Raw genomic sequence first — 14,235 nt, 5'->3', positions numbered from 1 at the left:
AAACGACGGAGCAGGAAGCGCCTTAGTGAGAATGTCAGCCGGCTGCTCCTTAGTGACAATATGACCAGTAGTAATGAGCTTGTATTGAACAGCATCCCTAACAAAGTGACAGTCGGAAAGCACGTTCATGGAAAACTGGATTAGCAGCAAAGTACAGAGCCGATTTACTATCACAAAACATACGCATAGGCGCCTGGTGAGAAATGCCAAAAGAAGCAAGGAGTTGTTTCAACCATTTGAGTTCTTTGAGAGTAAATGCCATTGAGCGATATTCTGCTTCAGCAGAGGATTGAGAGACGACGTCCTGTTTCTTTGTTTTCCAAGAAATCGGAGAGGTACCAAGTAAGACGACGTAAGCACTGAGGGAGCGGCGAGTCTGAGAGCAACCATTCCAATCAGCATCACAATAAGCAGTAAGGCGAAGATCGAAGTCTGCACGAAGAAGAATACCCTGACCGGGAGAACCCTTGAGATAGTGAACCGTACGCAACGCCGCATCCCAATGAGCTTGACGAGGAGTCTTGAGAAACTGAGATAGAATATGAACCGTGTAACACAACTCCGGTCGAGTAGAAGTAAGATAGATAAGACGTCCAACCAGTCGACGATAGGCTTCAGGGTTGTCAATGAAGGGACTCTTATCACGAAGTAATGTATGGTTCACCTCGATAGGAGTAGCAATAGGCTTAGAGCCAAGGAGACCAGTTTCAGCGATGATATCCAAAGCATACTTCCGCTGAGAAATGAAAATGCCTTCATTGTTCCTAGCAACCTCAATGCCCAGAAAATACTTAAGTTTCCCCAAATCTTTCATATGAAAGCACTGACTAAGATAATTCTTGAAACGTTGCATTGCCGAAAGATCATTGCCACTCACAATAAAATCATCGACATAGACCAGAATATGCAGAACCGTCGGACCCTTAATGAATGAGAAATGAGAGTAATCGGGTCTGCTCTGTTTGAAGCCATATTTCTGCAAAGCATCACTTAGTTTAGCAAACCAACAGCGAGGTGCTTGCTTAAGACCGTAGATGGATTTACGAAGGCAACAAACCTTAGTAGGATCAGAACTCTCGAAACCCGGTGGCAACTTCATATAAACCTCCTCATGTAAATCTCCATGTAAAAAAGCGTTGTGAACATCCATTTGGTGGACCTCCCATTTCTTTGCAGCAGCAAACTCAAGAAGCATACAAACAGTAGTCGGTTTTGCAACCGGAGCAAAAGTGTCAGTATAATCAAGACCCTCACGTTGTCTATTACCAAGAGCCACCAGCCGAGACTTCTAACGGGCAATCCTCCCATCAGAGTGATGTTTGATTTTGTACACCCACTTGCTACCAATAGCTCGTTTTCCAGGAGGGAGAGTAGTCTCATCCCATGTGCGTTGTGACACAAGAGCAGAGTATTCATCAGACATTGAATCGTTCCACACATCATCTTGACTAGCCTCTCGAAAACTAGGCTCAACCGCAGAGGTGACAGCAGCAATAAAAGCCCTGTGACTAGGAGAGAAATCGACATGAGGAAGATTGTCAACAATAGGATAGAGTGTAGTACCTGAGACGGAAGTAGGAGAACCCGGATCGGGAGGCGATGAAGCGAGAGGGGGGGAAGCAAGGAGATGTGAAGACTTAACAACATAATCCTTGAGTAAAACAGAAGGTTGTTTCACACGATGACCCCGACCAAGTAACTCCGGTAAACCAGGAGAAGAGGAATCAGGTGTCGCAGAGGGCGAAGATACGTTGGTAGGTGAACCAGGCTGATCAGGTGTCGTACTAACCGGAGGAGAAACCTGAGAGGACAAAGAGGATGGAGTAGGAGAAGTACGAGTAGATGTACGTGGAGAAATATCAACCGCAGGTTCGAGAGATGGAGGAGTAGCCGAGGGAGAAGACACAGAAGGAGGAAGAGCAGCCGGAGTAACAACAGGACCCGGTATAGGAGTATGAGCAACAGTTGGAGCAGAAGGCAGCCAATCATCAATAGTAGGATCAGGTAGAGAGATAGATGGTGTAACAGAGGTAGTACCAGGGACACCAGGAAATTGATCTTCTAGAAAAACTACATCACGACTGATAAAGAATTCTTGGCGCTCAATGTCATATAACCGCCAAGCTTTCTTGCCGTAAGGGTAACCAACAAAGAGACATTTGCGGCTCCGATCACTGAATTTATCCTTGTCTCGGGGACGCTGATGAGAATAACATAGACAACCAAAGGTGCGAAGAGTATCATAAGTAGGTGAGCAACCATAAAGCATGGCATACGGACTTTTACCATGGAGAATAGGCGTTGGAGTACGATTTATGAGATGAGCCGCAGTAAGGACACTCTCACCCCAAAATGTAACCGGAAGATTAGCTCTAAATAGGATTGATCGGACAACATTAAGTATGTGTCGGTGTTTTCTTTCAACACGACCATTCTGCTGTGGTGTGTCAACACAAGAGGTCTGATGTTCGATCCCATTCTGCCGAAAGTAAGAGGAGAGAACCATGAACTCAGTTCCATTGTCGGAACGAACAGCTTTAACCGGTTTATCAAACTGTTTGGCGCTCATAGCACAAAAATTCTTAAGCAGTCCTTGAACCTCTGATTTTGCGAGCATGAGATAAATCCAAACAGCCCTAGAGTAGTCATCAACAATTGTTAAGAAGGAAACAGTACGATAGGGTCCCCAAACATCGCAGTGAATTAAAGCAAAAGGGGCAGAAGCTTTATTAAAACTCTCATGAAAAACAGAACGTGTTTGTTTGGCACGAAAACAAATGTCACAAGAGTGTGTATCTCCAAAATCAACTTGTAAACTATCAAAAAACGGCAACTTAGAAAGCATTTTGTAGGACGGATGACCAAGTCTTCGATGCCATAAAACAGAAGATGAGACAGCTTCCTTGCGTGCAGTATGAGCTCGTGCAACCTGGACTCCCTTGAAATAGTATACCCCCTCTCTCTCTTCACCGGCGCCAATCAGGGTCCTCGTAAAACGGTCCTGTAAAACACATAGGGTGTCAGTAAATATGGCAATACAACCCGTCTGTTTGAGAAGACGTGCTACCGAGATGAGTGTACAGTTGAAATTAGGAACATAGAGAACATTAGATAAAAAAATAATCACGATTCAATTGCATTGTGCCAATCTTGGTAGCACGAGAGGTTGTGCCATCAGGAAAAGTCACCGTAGAGGGCATTATATCAAAAACATTCCGCAACAAGGACAAGTCGCCTGTCATATGATGAGATGCACCAGTGTCTATAATAACGTCAGTGAGTTTTGTTTTACCAGAGAGACGTTCAGTAGAAAGTTGACTCTGTTGGTTCTGAAGCAGGTTGATGAGTGCGGTAATCTGATCAGCAGGAACAGAAGAAGCGGAAGTGTTAACAGAAGCAGAAACCCCATTCACATTGACAAGACCACGCCCGCGACCACCAGAAGAAAGAGTCCGACCACCACGACCCCGAGTGCTCTGCCCTGAAGAAGCAAAACGTTGTTGATCAAAAAACCAATCGGGATAGCCATGTAAGAGAAAACACTCTGAAGCTTCATGTCCTTTTCGCTTGCAATGAGTACACATGCGATGAGGATCACGAGACCGAGCAGCAACAGCAGCAGCCGTAGCAGGAGTAGACATAGTAGAAGGAGCAAAATCGGTTTTGACTGCAAAACCAACAGCATCTTGTTTGACTTCAGTGGAGCGCATGTTGTTGAGATGTTGTTCAGCCCGAATAACACGCGAGTAGACGATATTCAAGTCAGGTAGTGGTTCCTTGTCAATGATCTGGGAACGTATGTGACTGAAGCGAGGCTCATCAAGACCAAAAAGAAATTTGTGAACCCTCCTATCTTCACGTTCTTTCTCAAGGTCAGCCGCAGCAGCACAAGTACATGTAGAAGTAGACTGAAAAGCATGTAATTCCTCCCAAAGCTTAGAAAGACGGTCGTAGTACACAAGAACAGATTGACCATTCTGTTTGCAGTTGGTAATTTCATCCTCCAGGAGATGTTTGCGAACACCATTCGTGACGGAGAACCGCCGTTTGAGAGACTCCCAAAGCTTGAGGGCATCCGGAACATGAGTGACAGTAGAACGAACTTGGGGATCAATAGCAGTGCGTATCCATCCCACAATCATAGAGTTAGTAGAAATCCATCGGGCAAGATCGGGATTAGCTTGTGGTTTGGGGATAGAACCATCAATAAACCCAATCTTCTATTTCGCTTGGAGGGAGTTCCAAAGCTCCGTAGCCCATTCTGAGTAGTTATCACCACGAAGCAAAACAGGGGTGATAAGCGAACCGGGGTTATCCGAAGGATGTAGAGTATACAAAGTCTCCAAAGAGGTGGTCTCCGCCATAGTAGAGGTAGTAGTAGAGGAGGTAGCAGATGAAGTTGCAGAAGAAGTAGACATGAGAGCAAGTAGGAATAGTAATTTAAAAGAAAAAAAAAATGAAAAATCAACGCCTAGAAAACAAAACAATGCTAGGTCAAAGATCGTTTGTTTAGGCTCAATACCATGATATGAATGGAATAATGTGTGTCACTGTATTGATAGAAGTAGAGAAGTATTTATACAGCAGAGATCCTAAATCTACGAGATACGTACTAATCGTAAATATATAGATTACAACAATATGTCCTTATCCTTATCTCTATACATGCATCAAACAGAGAAATAGTGTCTCCAAGTGAGAATGATGTTTGAAAGATTTAACAATAATAGACAGACATAGATTCTCTAGACGACTCAAAAACTAGTATTCTATTACATCTTGAGGTGGAATATGGTATGGGGCATTGAATCTGAATCTAGATGAACCACCCTCGTAGCTGCATTCAGCAAGATCGACTAATCCGACCTCGGCGAAATCAAAGATGTGGACTTTGTTAGGGAGCATGCCCGGAAAAGAGCTAGCAGGGACACAGAAAGGTTCAGACCTTCAGATGAAAATGCCAGACATCTCCTATGTCTTTAGTGTAAACCGTGTTTCCTTCTTCGTCAAGCTTGAACACCATTAAACCTTTTGTTTTCATTTTGGCAACACCGCCCATGATCTTGTCGGTCTTCTTGTACAATTTAAACAAGAATGTTTCACCCGTGGATTGTGACTCCACCAAGTGTTCGCTCGTAGTGCATGAACTCAAAAGCTCGCGTTCGGTCTCGGTCAGCTCGGGAAGGTCTTGATATCATAACTTCTGAAGCTTGGGTGTGTGCTTGTGTTTGTGGAGATCCCATGATCAAATGGAATGGCCTCCAGATCCGGTTATGCGAAACATGTCATGTTTCTTTGAAAACATGACTCGGGAGAGGAAAAAACTCGGGAGTGAAAGAATTTATTATTTTATAATAAATATTAATTTAAAAAGTATTAATTTATATAGGTTTTCACTTGAAGACTTGAAGTAATGACTTGAAGTCAACCATAACAAGTCAAAGATGAAGAGTACTCACTCACAAATAATTGGCCCATTATCCACACACAAAAAAATAAGTAGTCGGCCATTAGTTTGGTTAAGCCCATTATTGTTGTTTTAGTCTACTAACCTTAATAGATAGAGAGAGAGTTGTTGTAACTTATTGTTTTCCTTGTACCACAAAAAAAACTTTATTATATCATCTAAATGACTAAATCCAACACTAAAATTATAAAATTCTGTGTGTCTTAAAATTTATTTAGAAAAAAACGGATCTGAAAATCTAAACAAAAATTATGTCTTATTCAATTTTTGATTTTTAAAATTTCTATGATTTTAAAATACTAGTTAAAATCATATATCATTCATGATTTTTTTTTTCAAAGTCCACATTATGCTTTAGATGGATATGAGAAAGTGAAAAATATAAGATCCAAATCCAAAGGAAATATTTCAACAATAATCTATTTTGATTTTCATAAGCAATATACAACTAGGTTTGAACTCGCGGTACACCGCGGGACTATTTTTGTTTTTATTATGTTTCTAAAAAATTTAAACATTTTAGTAAATATGTGTATATTTATTTTTGAAATAATTATCATTAATATTAGTTATGTTTTTCTTTAAAATAAGTTATAAGTTAAAAGATTTATACCATTAAAAATTTAATAAAATGTATGGACTGAAACGGTTGCGGACATGTATATACTTTCGTGGGTTTCGTAGGATGGTTAATTATTTTGTGAGTTTAAAATCTATAATATATGAAATAAATCAATATTTTTAGTGTTAGTTCAAACCGGTAATGTCAGCTCGGTTCTGGAACAAATTTAATGACTTTAACCTGCAAAAAATTATCTTACAAAACCCATGGGAGTATATAATATGCACTCATATGTCTCCCTTGAGTTTACAGGATTAGGATATGTGAACATTTTACTAATTCAGTTCTTCTAGTTTTCTTTTAATGGTTAAAACATGATAATATGTGTTAACCCGTCATGTGAGGTTTGACCCGCAACAGATTTAATTATTTAACCCGCAAAAATATTATTACTCTGATTAGGAAGAAGTTTTTTCAAGTTTAAGGAAAGTTATATATATTTAATTAGTTTTCAAATTAGTATTTAATGCAAATAGTAGTGATTCCGATTTTTTTTGGAAAGTTGAGATTATTAGAGAATAATTGTTTTAAAAAATAGGAAACCTTATCATAATTTAATAAATGGTAAATTATAAAATATAAATATTTAATGTTAATGGCATGATTGTAAATAAGTTGGAACTCCAAGATTTTTTTCATAAAATGCTGCAAAAATGTATATAAGATAGATAGATTTTCAATTCAATAAACCAATAACACCCCCTCCCCCTAAGCCTCTAAGTAAAAACGTATGATTATAATCATGATGATGCCAACCAATGTGAGATTTTCTTATTCCAACTCTCATTCTATGTTGGCTAGGTGCCTTGTGGGTTATTCCAACACCAACAATACTTAATGAACCACTTTGATTCCCAAAGCTCACCCAAAGATCTATAGACATATACCACCACCACAAACTACATGCAAAATAAATAAATATAAGTTATGTACAAATCCGTAAATTCAAATCTTATTGTCTTTTTTAATAGGAACATATGATTTTTTTTACAAATTCTCCTTAAAATAAGCATGATCTTACTACAATAAGTCAATAAGTTATATGTACATCAAACATATAAGAAAATTGTATATCATCACATCTTGTACAAAACTATAAAACAAGATCTTTTGAAAATATGCCAATTTTATTATAATTTTCCATTGATTAACTATTAATTTTACTCTTAGTTCAAGATATTTGTAATTGTGAATCTAATGGAAAGTCCTAACTGATAATTTATGGTTAAAAATCAAAATTTGAGATTCTCATACTTCTCTTGAAAATCAAAATTTTTTTATGGTTTTGGGCATTATTTCAGGCTGTGTTTCCATTGTCGAGATCCTCTACTACGTTGGCTTTGAAGCCTCTGAGTACGCTGCCGACGGCTTTTGTTTTGTCTTTATCCTTGTGATTGTTGTAAAGATCATTCAGTATTGCTGCTGCTAGAGCAGTATCTTCTTGTTTATAATAAATATATGTATTCCCCTTTTGTTAAACATTATTTCTTTTTTTTTTCATCTGTGTGCAAACTTTTAAGTCTTCAACTTCGAAGATAACTAGAAAAGTTTCTTTACCGCTGTCATATTTAATGAAATTGCACAAGTTTTTTATATATATTAGGATCTCTATGGAAACTCATATGACTTGTTTGTTGGATTAATTTAATGATATCACACACCACACTGATGCAAGATATGTGGATTTGATATTATTTTATGGTGGGGTTAATGAAGGATCCAACTCTGTTTCATGCTTGCTTATGGCACATAGTAAAGGACAATAGTACTTGGGTTCACCCCTGCGGTTCAACCTATGTATTCACCCACTTGTAAAATATGTGAACAAAATATGTATACATTATTATAAAATAAAAAATCTAAACCGCTATTTTATTAACTTAAATCGATATATAATTTCTTTCTAATTGTAAAATTTAAATCCTAACCACCTCATTTGTAAACCCAAGCCGACATATAATTTCGTTCATTTCATACTAATTGTAAAATATAAACCCTAACCACCTCATTTGTAAACCCAAACCGCCATATAATTTTGTTCTAATTGTAAAATCTAAACTTTAACCAACACATTTGTAAACCCAAACCGACATATAATTTTGTATTAATTGTAAAATCTAAACCTAATCACTTCATTTGGAAACCCAAATCGACATATAATTTCGTTCTAATTGTAAAATCTAAACCCTAATTCTCATTTATAAACCCAAACCGATATATAACCTTGTTTAACTGTAAAATTTAAACCAAGCCAATATTTAACTTTCCTTAGTTAAAAGTATACAAGATTTGTTTCCTTAATTTGTTTTGCTTTTTAACTTAAATTTAATTTATTATTTAAAAGAAATATTCGATACAAGATTCTAATTGGTTGAGAAAAGAGCCAGTGAATACAATCATTCACCTCTAGTGGTGAACCTAAGTATTTTTGTAAATTTTTTGCACATTTTACAATAAAATTGGTGTCAGGGGAGGGATTGATGTGTATATATAAACAAGACATGATATAGACGGTTAAAATGATAGTAATACTTTATCATTTGAATTTTAAATTAATGACTAAAAAAGATTTGACACAAATTTTTAGTACAAGCATGCATATATGTCTAGAATATTATAAAATAAAAAAGAGACACTGGAATTCTTAGACCATCTCCAATGCTTTTTCCTATTTTTTCTTCTATAACAGAAGATTTCTATAATACAAATGAATTTTGTTCCAATGATTTTCACTATTTTTCCTCTAAAAAGAATATATCAAATAAATACTATTTTTATTTACAATTTAACACTTTTATTTATAAAAATTGGAAACTAACTAATTGTACTTTAAATTTTGTAACATTTTCATAAATTTGTTATTATAAAGACCATCACGTCTTACAAAAATTATAAAATATACTAAATTTTTAACCATCATTATTACTGTATATTTCCCACTTAAGTTATTAGTCTTTATTGTATTGAAATAATTATTATAGAATAAATAAAAAAAATTAAATTTTATTATTTTTATAAATTATATTTTACAAATAGTAATCTCAATATTTTAGAATAAACGATTAAAAATCTACAAATAGTAGTCTCAATATTTTAGAATAAACGATTAAAAATCTAGACGCAGTTGCTTTTGCCTGCGTCAACCAAACGAACGGGAATATACACATTACGAACTTTTTTCTTTTAATTCTCATTAACGTCAAATCATATAATATACACATTCAGTTTGTTTTTGGCTAGATTGCTGATATTGGTTTTTAATCGCTTTCCTTTTTCGGGTTTTAAAGTGAAAAATCATCTACCAAACCTCACTGTCTAAAGTGTAAACAGATGTAGAAATGGCAAAACCAAATCTGTAATGCTTTTACTTTCCGGTTAATCGATTCAAGCCAAGATACTCGCAACACGCATGCTATTCACAACATTCCATGGAATCAAACAAGATTAAATTATCAATAATCCCCATTTCCCAATATAGTTTCAAACTGCTTTGCTTCACTTCTTAACAACGCTTCCTTTGTATAACTTCAAACCCACTCGCAACCCCACCAACTACTATAGTAAATTTATTAACCGTAGAAAAAAAAAATCTATTTTTGAAAAAAGTAAACAGCTTATGCCGACTGTTTCGCAACTGTCCGGTTAGCCATGGCACCATTAGTACCACCTGAAACTTGAATAGACGAAAAGGATTTGTGTTCAGATGTTTCGTTAGTTTCTCCTTTCTAGGCTTTATCTAGTAAACATAATAATATTCAAGGCGGATACTTACCATCGGTCCCTTCCTCTTTCTCTTCGTCGATGGTTTTCCAAACAATGTCCTTAAGTCCCGTGGTAAGGTTCTTGTAAAACTAAAAGAAGAGCAAGAAAGGAGACAAAAGGGTAAAGATTCAAACATCAGTTACTGGAACTTCATTTGACAAACAAAAGCACAAGCTCGGGTTTGATATAACCAGATCAGCATTAATAAGCCTTGCATACCTTGTGGAATTCCAACGTGTCACCCCCTGATTTTCGCATTTCAACCATGTAAAGAGATGGAGCAACTTGAAAAACCTGAAGGTAGATGTTAATTAAGTTAAAATTAGGTTCTCATCCAACATTGGGTGACACTATACAAAGGTTGAGCACTGGTCATTGTGAAACCTAACCTCAGTGGCAACTGCCAACTGACCCTTGCGGCCTGATTTTTCTCCTGTCAGCTTCATCTGAAGGAGGTGTGAAATGATAAAAGGGTCTAATGAGAAGCATCAAACCAGTACAACTCCACAGCACGGGTAAATATGTAACAGTATTCTAACCTTGTAGTTATTTGTCTTGACATCAAACCCCATAGGTGCTGCCGCAGCCTCAATTTTTGTAACAATCTCATTAGCCGAAGATTTGGAAGTAAATCGAGTTTTTCGCTTCACAAGCCCCTGAAATCGAGATGCTTATCAATCAGAATGACGACTTTATCAAACTAAGAATGGCCTCCAAAGAAAAGTATTGGTCACTAAAATTTGGTGGCAAAAAGCTACTTCTTATTAGGTTCTGAGCAAACCGGCAAAAGAAATAGTTTAAAATCGTCAACAAAATGAGAGCCTTGACGGCTGAATTCTAAGGACCAGCTTTTACTTATCAGACATCTGTACCATTTGTTTTTCGAAAAGTGAACCGAGATTGAGACCCTGGGATGTTGAGATGAGCTCAAAAGCATTCATAGTTACTGGTGTTTTGGGTCCTTCTTCTCGCCTCTCCACAACAAGATTCTTAGACTCCTATTAACAAACAAAAACTAACTGAGCAATCATCCAGGACAAACTACAGAAAGAAAAAAAACCCAAAAGAGCATAAGCTTTACCCCTGAGTCATCAAAGATTGCATCAACATCATCAAGGCTGACATCAGCATTCTCAAATTTAGGTGCTTTATACCCTTTTTTAAACCACTCATTTTCAATGACCTCAGCAAATGTAATCCTCTGCCCAATATAAAAAAATCAGTGTAAAGCTTTCAGATCTACTCAATACAATAGAAGCCTTTGCCTCTTCAAAGGGAATCCCCTCTAATATAATAGGGTAAGAAAAATATACCGTTGCTGGACTGGGATCCAAAATCCTTTTGATTAACTTCTTTGCACTAGCAGAAAACCAGGGAGGACAGGTAAATTCTGCTTTGAATATCTGTAATCATGAAGAAAGAAGGCTGAGGTGGCATCTATGCTATATAACTCTCGTGTCCTATAAAAATCACAGAGGCTCCTCCCCATACAAACCAAATGACACCTTCTAGAAATTCAAACGCCTTTCTGATAGCATGCAAAATGAATATGTATCAAAGGAAAGCAAAAGAAAAAGAACAAAGCGTAATACCTTTTTATATAATGAAGTCAGGTTAGAATCTTCAAAAGGTAAATAACCAGCCATTAAGACAAAGAGAATTACTCCACAAGACCACAAATCCGCCTTCGCTCCATCATAACCTTTGTTGTTGATTACCTAAAGAGAAAAAAATACAAGGTTACCGAGACTAGAAAATAATAGACTTGATACCTTCAAGACAACCGTGTGTCAGTTTTCAGTAGCAGTCGATGATAATACCTCCGGAGCAACATAATTGGGTGTTCCGCATGTTGTGTGAAGTAACCCATCCTCCTAAAGAAGAAGGATCACAACAAAATCAGCTTTTGATAACTCATGGAAAACTTTCCCTTAGAGGCCATACATAGTAGCTGAATTATCAAACTATCACATATACAACAATGAAATCAACATATATGGATGCTCACTCGAACTTGCTGAGGAAGAGCGCTCAATCCAAAATCAGACACTTTCAAAGCACCATTAGCATCCAAAAGCAAATTTTCTGGCTGCAACCAGAAAAGGTAAACTTTTTTTAATTCTGAAACCAAATTCATTCACAAGAACCCTATGCAAAGAGTATCACAAAAGTAGGATTTCTTCTAACCTTAAGGTCTCGATGATAAACTCCTCTGCTATGACAATAATCAACCGCATTAATAAGCTGTTGGAAGTACTTCCTCGCCTCATCTTCCTTCAATCTCCCATTGCTTGACTACATACATGACAGTTATAAAGAAATCAAGATCTCATTAACCACATAGTATTAAGAAGAAAAAAAACACAATCTTTCAATGAAAGCTTACAATTTTATCGAAAAGCTCCCCACCAGTCACGAATTCCAAAACGAAGTAGATCTTAGTTTTGCTAGCCATCACCTGAACAAATAAGAAGAAGAAGAAGAGAATCAATCGGTAACTACAAAGATACCAAAACATAGAATAATCAAAAATCCGTTAAATATAAATATATGATCTAGCCTAGCCAGGGACCACAAAACTATGTTCCATAACTTCAAAACGAATCTCAGATTCTAAGAACAAAAACTTTGGAATAGAAAGCTCTTTTTAAGAGTCTTGTATAGATACAGGGGAGATGTAGAATAAAAAACCTCAAACATACGGATCACATTTGGGTGCTTGATCAATTTCATTGTAGAAATCTCACGCTTGATCTACCAAAAAAAAAAAACAAAATCCAAGGTGACATATATATATATATATATCACAGGCAGCGTAAATCAGATAAACAAAGAGATTTTGTGTATTAATGAAGAGAACCTGAGCGATCATCTTGTTTTTGGTGACTTTCTCTTTATCAATAACCTTAATGGCGACATTATCACCATTCTCAACATTTCTAGCGAATTTGACCTTAGCGAAGGTTCCTTCACCCAAAGTTCTACCAAGCTCATACTTACCAACTCGTGTCCTACCTGAAGAACCACCACCACCACCACCACCAGAAGGCGTTGATCGAGAAGGAGTCGATCGTGAAGGTGTTGTTCGTGAAGCCATATCTCTGAATCTCGCTTGCTTCTACAGATATAGATAGATCTCTATTGCTAATGAATCATAAGGAGGAGGAGGAGGAGGAGGAGGAGGACCTCTTCTTCTTGCATGGCTGCCATACTTGGGATTTGGCTACGCTCATCGTGAGATCTGCAGACGATTAAAAAAAAAACCCTAAAAGGGAACCCGGAGACCGGAAAATCAAAATCTCGGGGATTTCAAATTTCGCGTGCGGAGAAAATTCAAACCGGACGACGAAGACGAAGACGAAGACTCATCACAATAGGAGAGGATTTTCAAAAAAAAAATTGTTAGTGAAGAATTTTTTTCAGTAAAGGTGAATTAAATGTGTTTTTTTTTCTGATATTAATCGCAAATTTCGGCTACAAAGGGAAAAAAATCGAAGCCGGTTTTGAGAAAAAAGCGAGTAAACAACAGGCTTACAGCGAGAGAGAGAGAGAGAGTTTTGTGATTCTGTGGGTGGAAGAGGATTTAAAGTTATATTTATTTTTATTTAATTGTTTTGTTTTGGTCAGTAAAGTTGTTTAATTAATGAAATGTTTAATTAAATTCTGTTTAGGGATTATACGAGGAAGGTTATATCTGTGGTTTTTTTTTTTCTTTTCTTCTGACGCATGCATGCTACATTGTTACATTTTTATAATAATTCTCTAGGCTTATTATTATTATTATTTACGCAAAGTTTGAAAAACTGGGTAAGAAAATTTCCAATGGCAAAAGTCAAAACCGTTACTAAAGTAAGCATTTTTCTTTATCTTCTTCCTTCCTGGTAATATACAGTGATTTATTTATTTGTTTGTAAACGTTTCGTAACCAATATATATATGATGATTCTTTAGTTCTTTTTTACTTGCAATGAGCGTTTTCGTATTTGGGTATAACAAAAATTTGACAAAAATTTGAGGTTATTTTGGGTCAAATGTAAAGCGACGTTTATTGACAAAAGTTATGACTTATGAGGCTTTTTATATGTCAATCAGGAATTTATGCAATTGTATCTCTTATCATTAAACACATTCTGTAACTAAAAAATATAGTGTTGGACACTTTTATACATATGATTTGACAACGATCCTTTCTTGTGAAGCTGGTAGCTATGAATGATTCTTCTATGAGGCAATAAAAAAAAAAAAAAAATTGATTTGCCATCCTTTTTTATTCATGGCGTAAATTTTATGTGGTAAATAGTTTAATGTCAAGGTTACGATAGTTGAAGTGAATAAATCCATCATCATCAGTTTAGTTTATTTTATTTGTGATATATATAGACTA

The 14,235-nt window shown here is 36.4% G+C and overlaps 1 protein-coding gene and 1 pseudogene across 2 annotated transcripts; both read right to left on the bottom strand.

Moving 5' to 3' along the window:
- Positions 1-2,966: 2,966 nt before the first annotated feature.
- LOC147946876 (uncharacterized) lies at positions 2,967-4,418 on the bottom strand (annotated as a pseudogene).
- Positions 4,419-9,428: 5,010 nt separating this feature from the next.
- On the bottom strand, positions 9,429-13,462 carry LOC104777053 (CBL-interacting serine/threonine-protein kinase 23). 2 transcript variants are annotated; one of them, XM_010501251.3, is made up of 15 exons: positions 12,712-13,462; positions 12,543-12,605; positions 12,238-12,309; positions 12,039-12,146; positions 11,860-11,940; positions 11,672-11,725; positions 11,444-11,569; positions 11,165-11,254; positions 10,933-11,052; positions 10,724-10,849; positions 10,391-10,507; positions 10,241-10,297; positions 10,071-10,145; positions 9,862-9,940; positions 9,429-9,762 (listed from the first exon to the last, which is right to left on the bottom strand). In XM_010501251.3, the coding sequence occupies exons 1-15, from the start codon at positions 12,946-12,948 to the stop codon at positions 9,704-9,706; spliced, it is 1,464 nt and encodes a 487-aa protein (XP_010499553.1). In that variant the 5' UTR covers positions 12,949-13,462; the 3' UTR covers positions 9,429-9,703. The 2 variants fall into 2 exon arrangements, with proteins under 2 accessions (XP_010499553.1, XP_010499554.1); XM_010501252.3 differs by having other exon boundaries at positions 9,429-9,756.
- Between the last annotated feature and the right edge of the window lie 773 nt (positions 13,463-14,235).

This window comes from Camelina sativa, chromosome 3 (assembly GCF_030686135.1).
Source record: "Camelina sativa cultivar CO46 ecotype springtype chromosome 3, ASM3068613v1".
NCBI lineage: Eukaryota > Viridiplantae > Streptophyta > Magnoliopsida > Brassicales > Brassicaceae > Camelina > Camelina sativa.
Note: the sequence above shows the minus strand (reverse complement) of the source record. Positions and strands in the feature narration are given on the sequence as shown.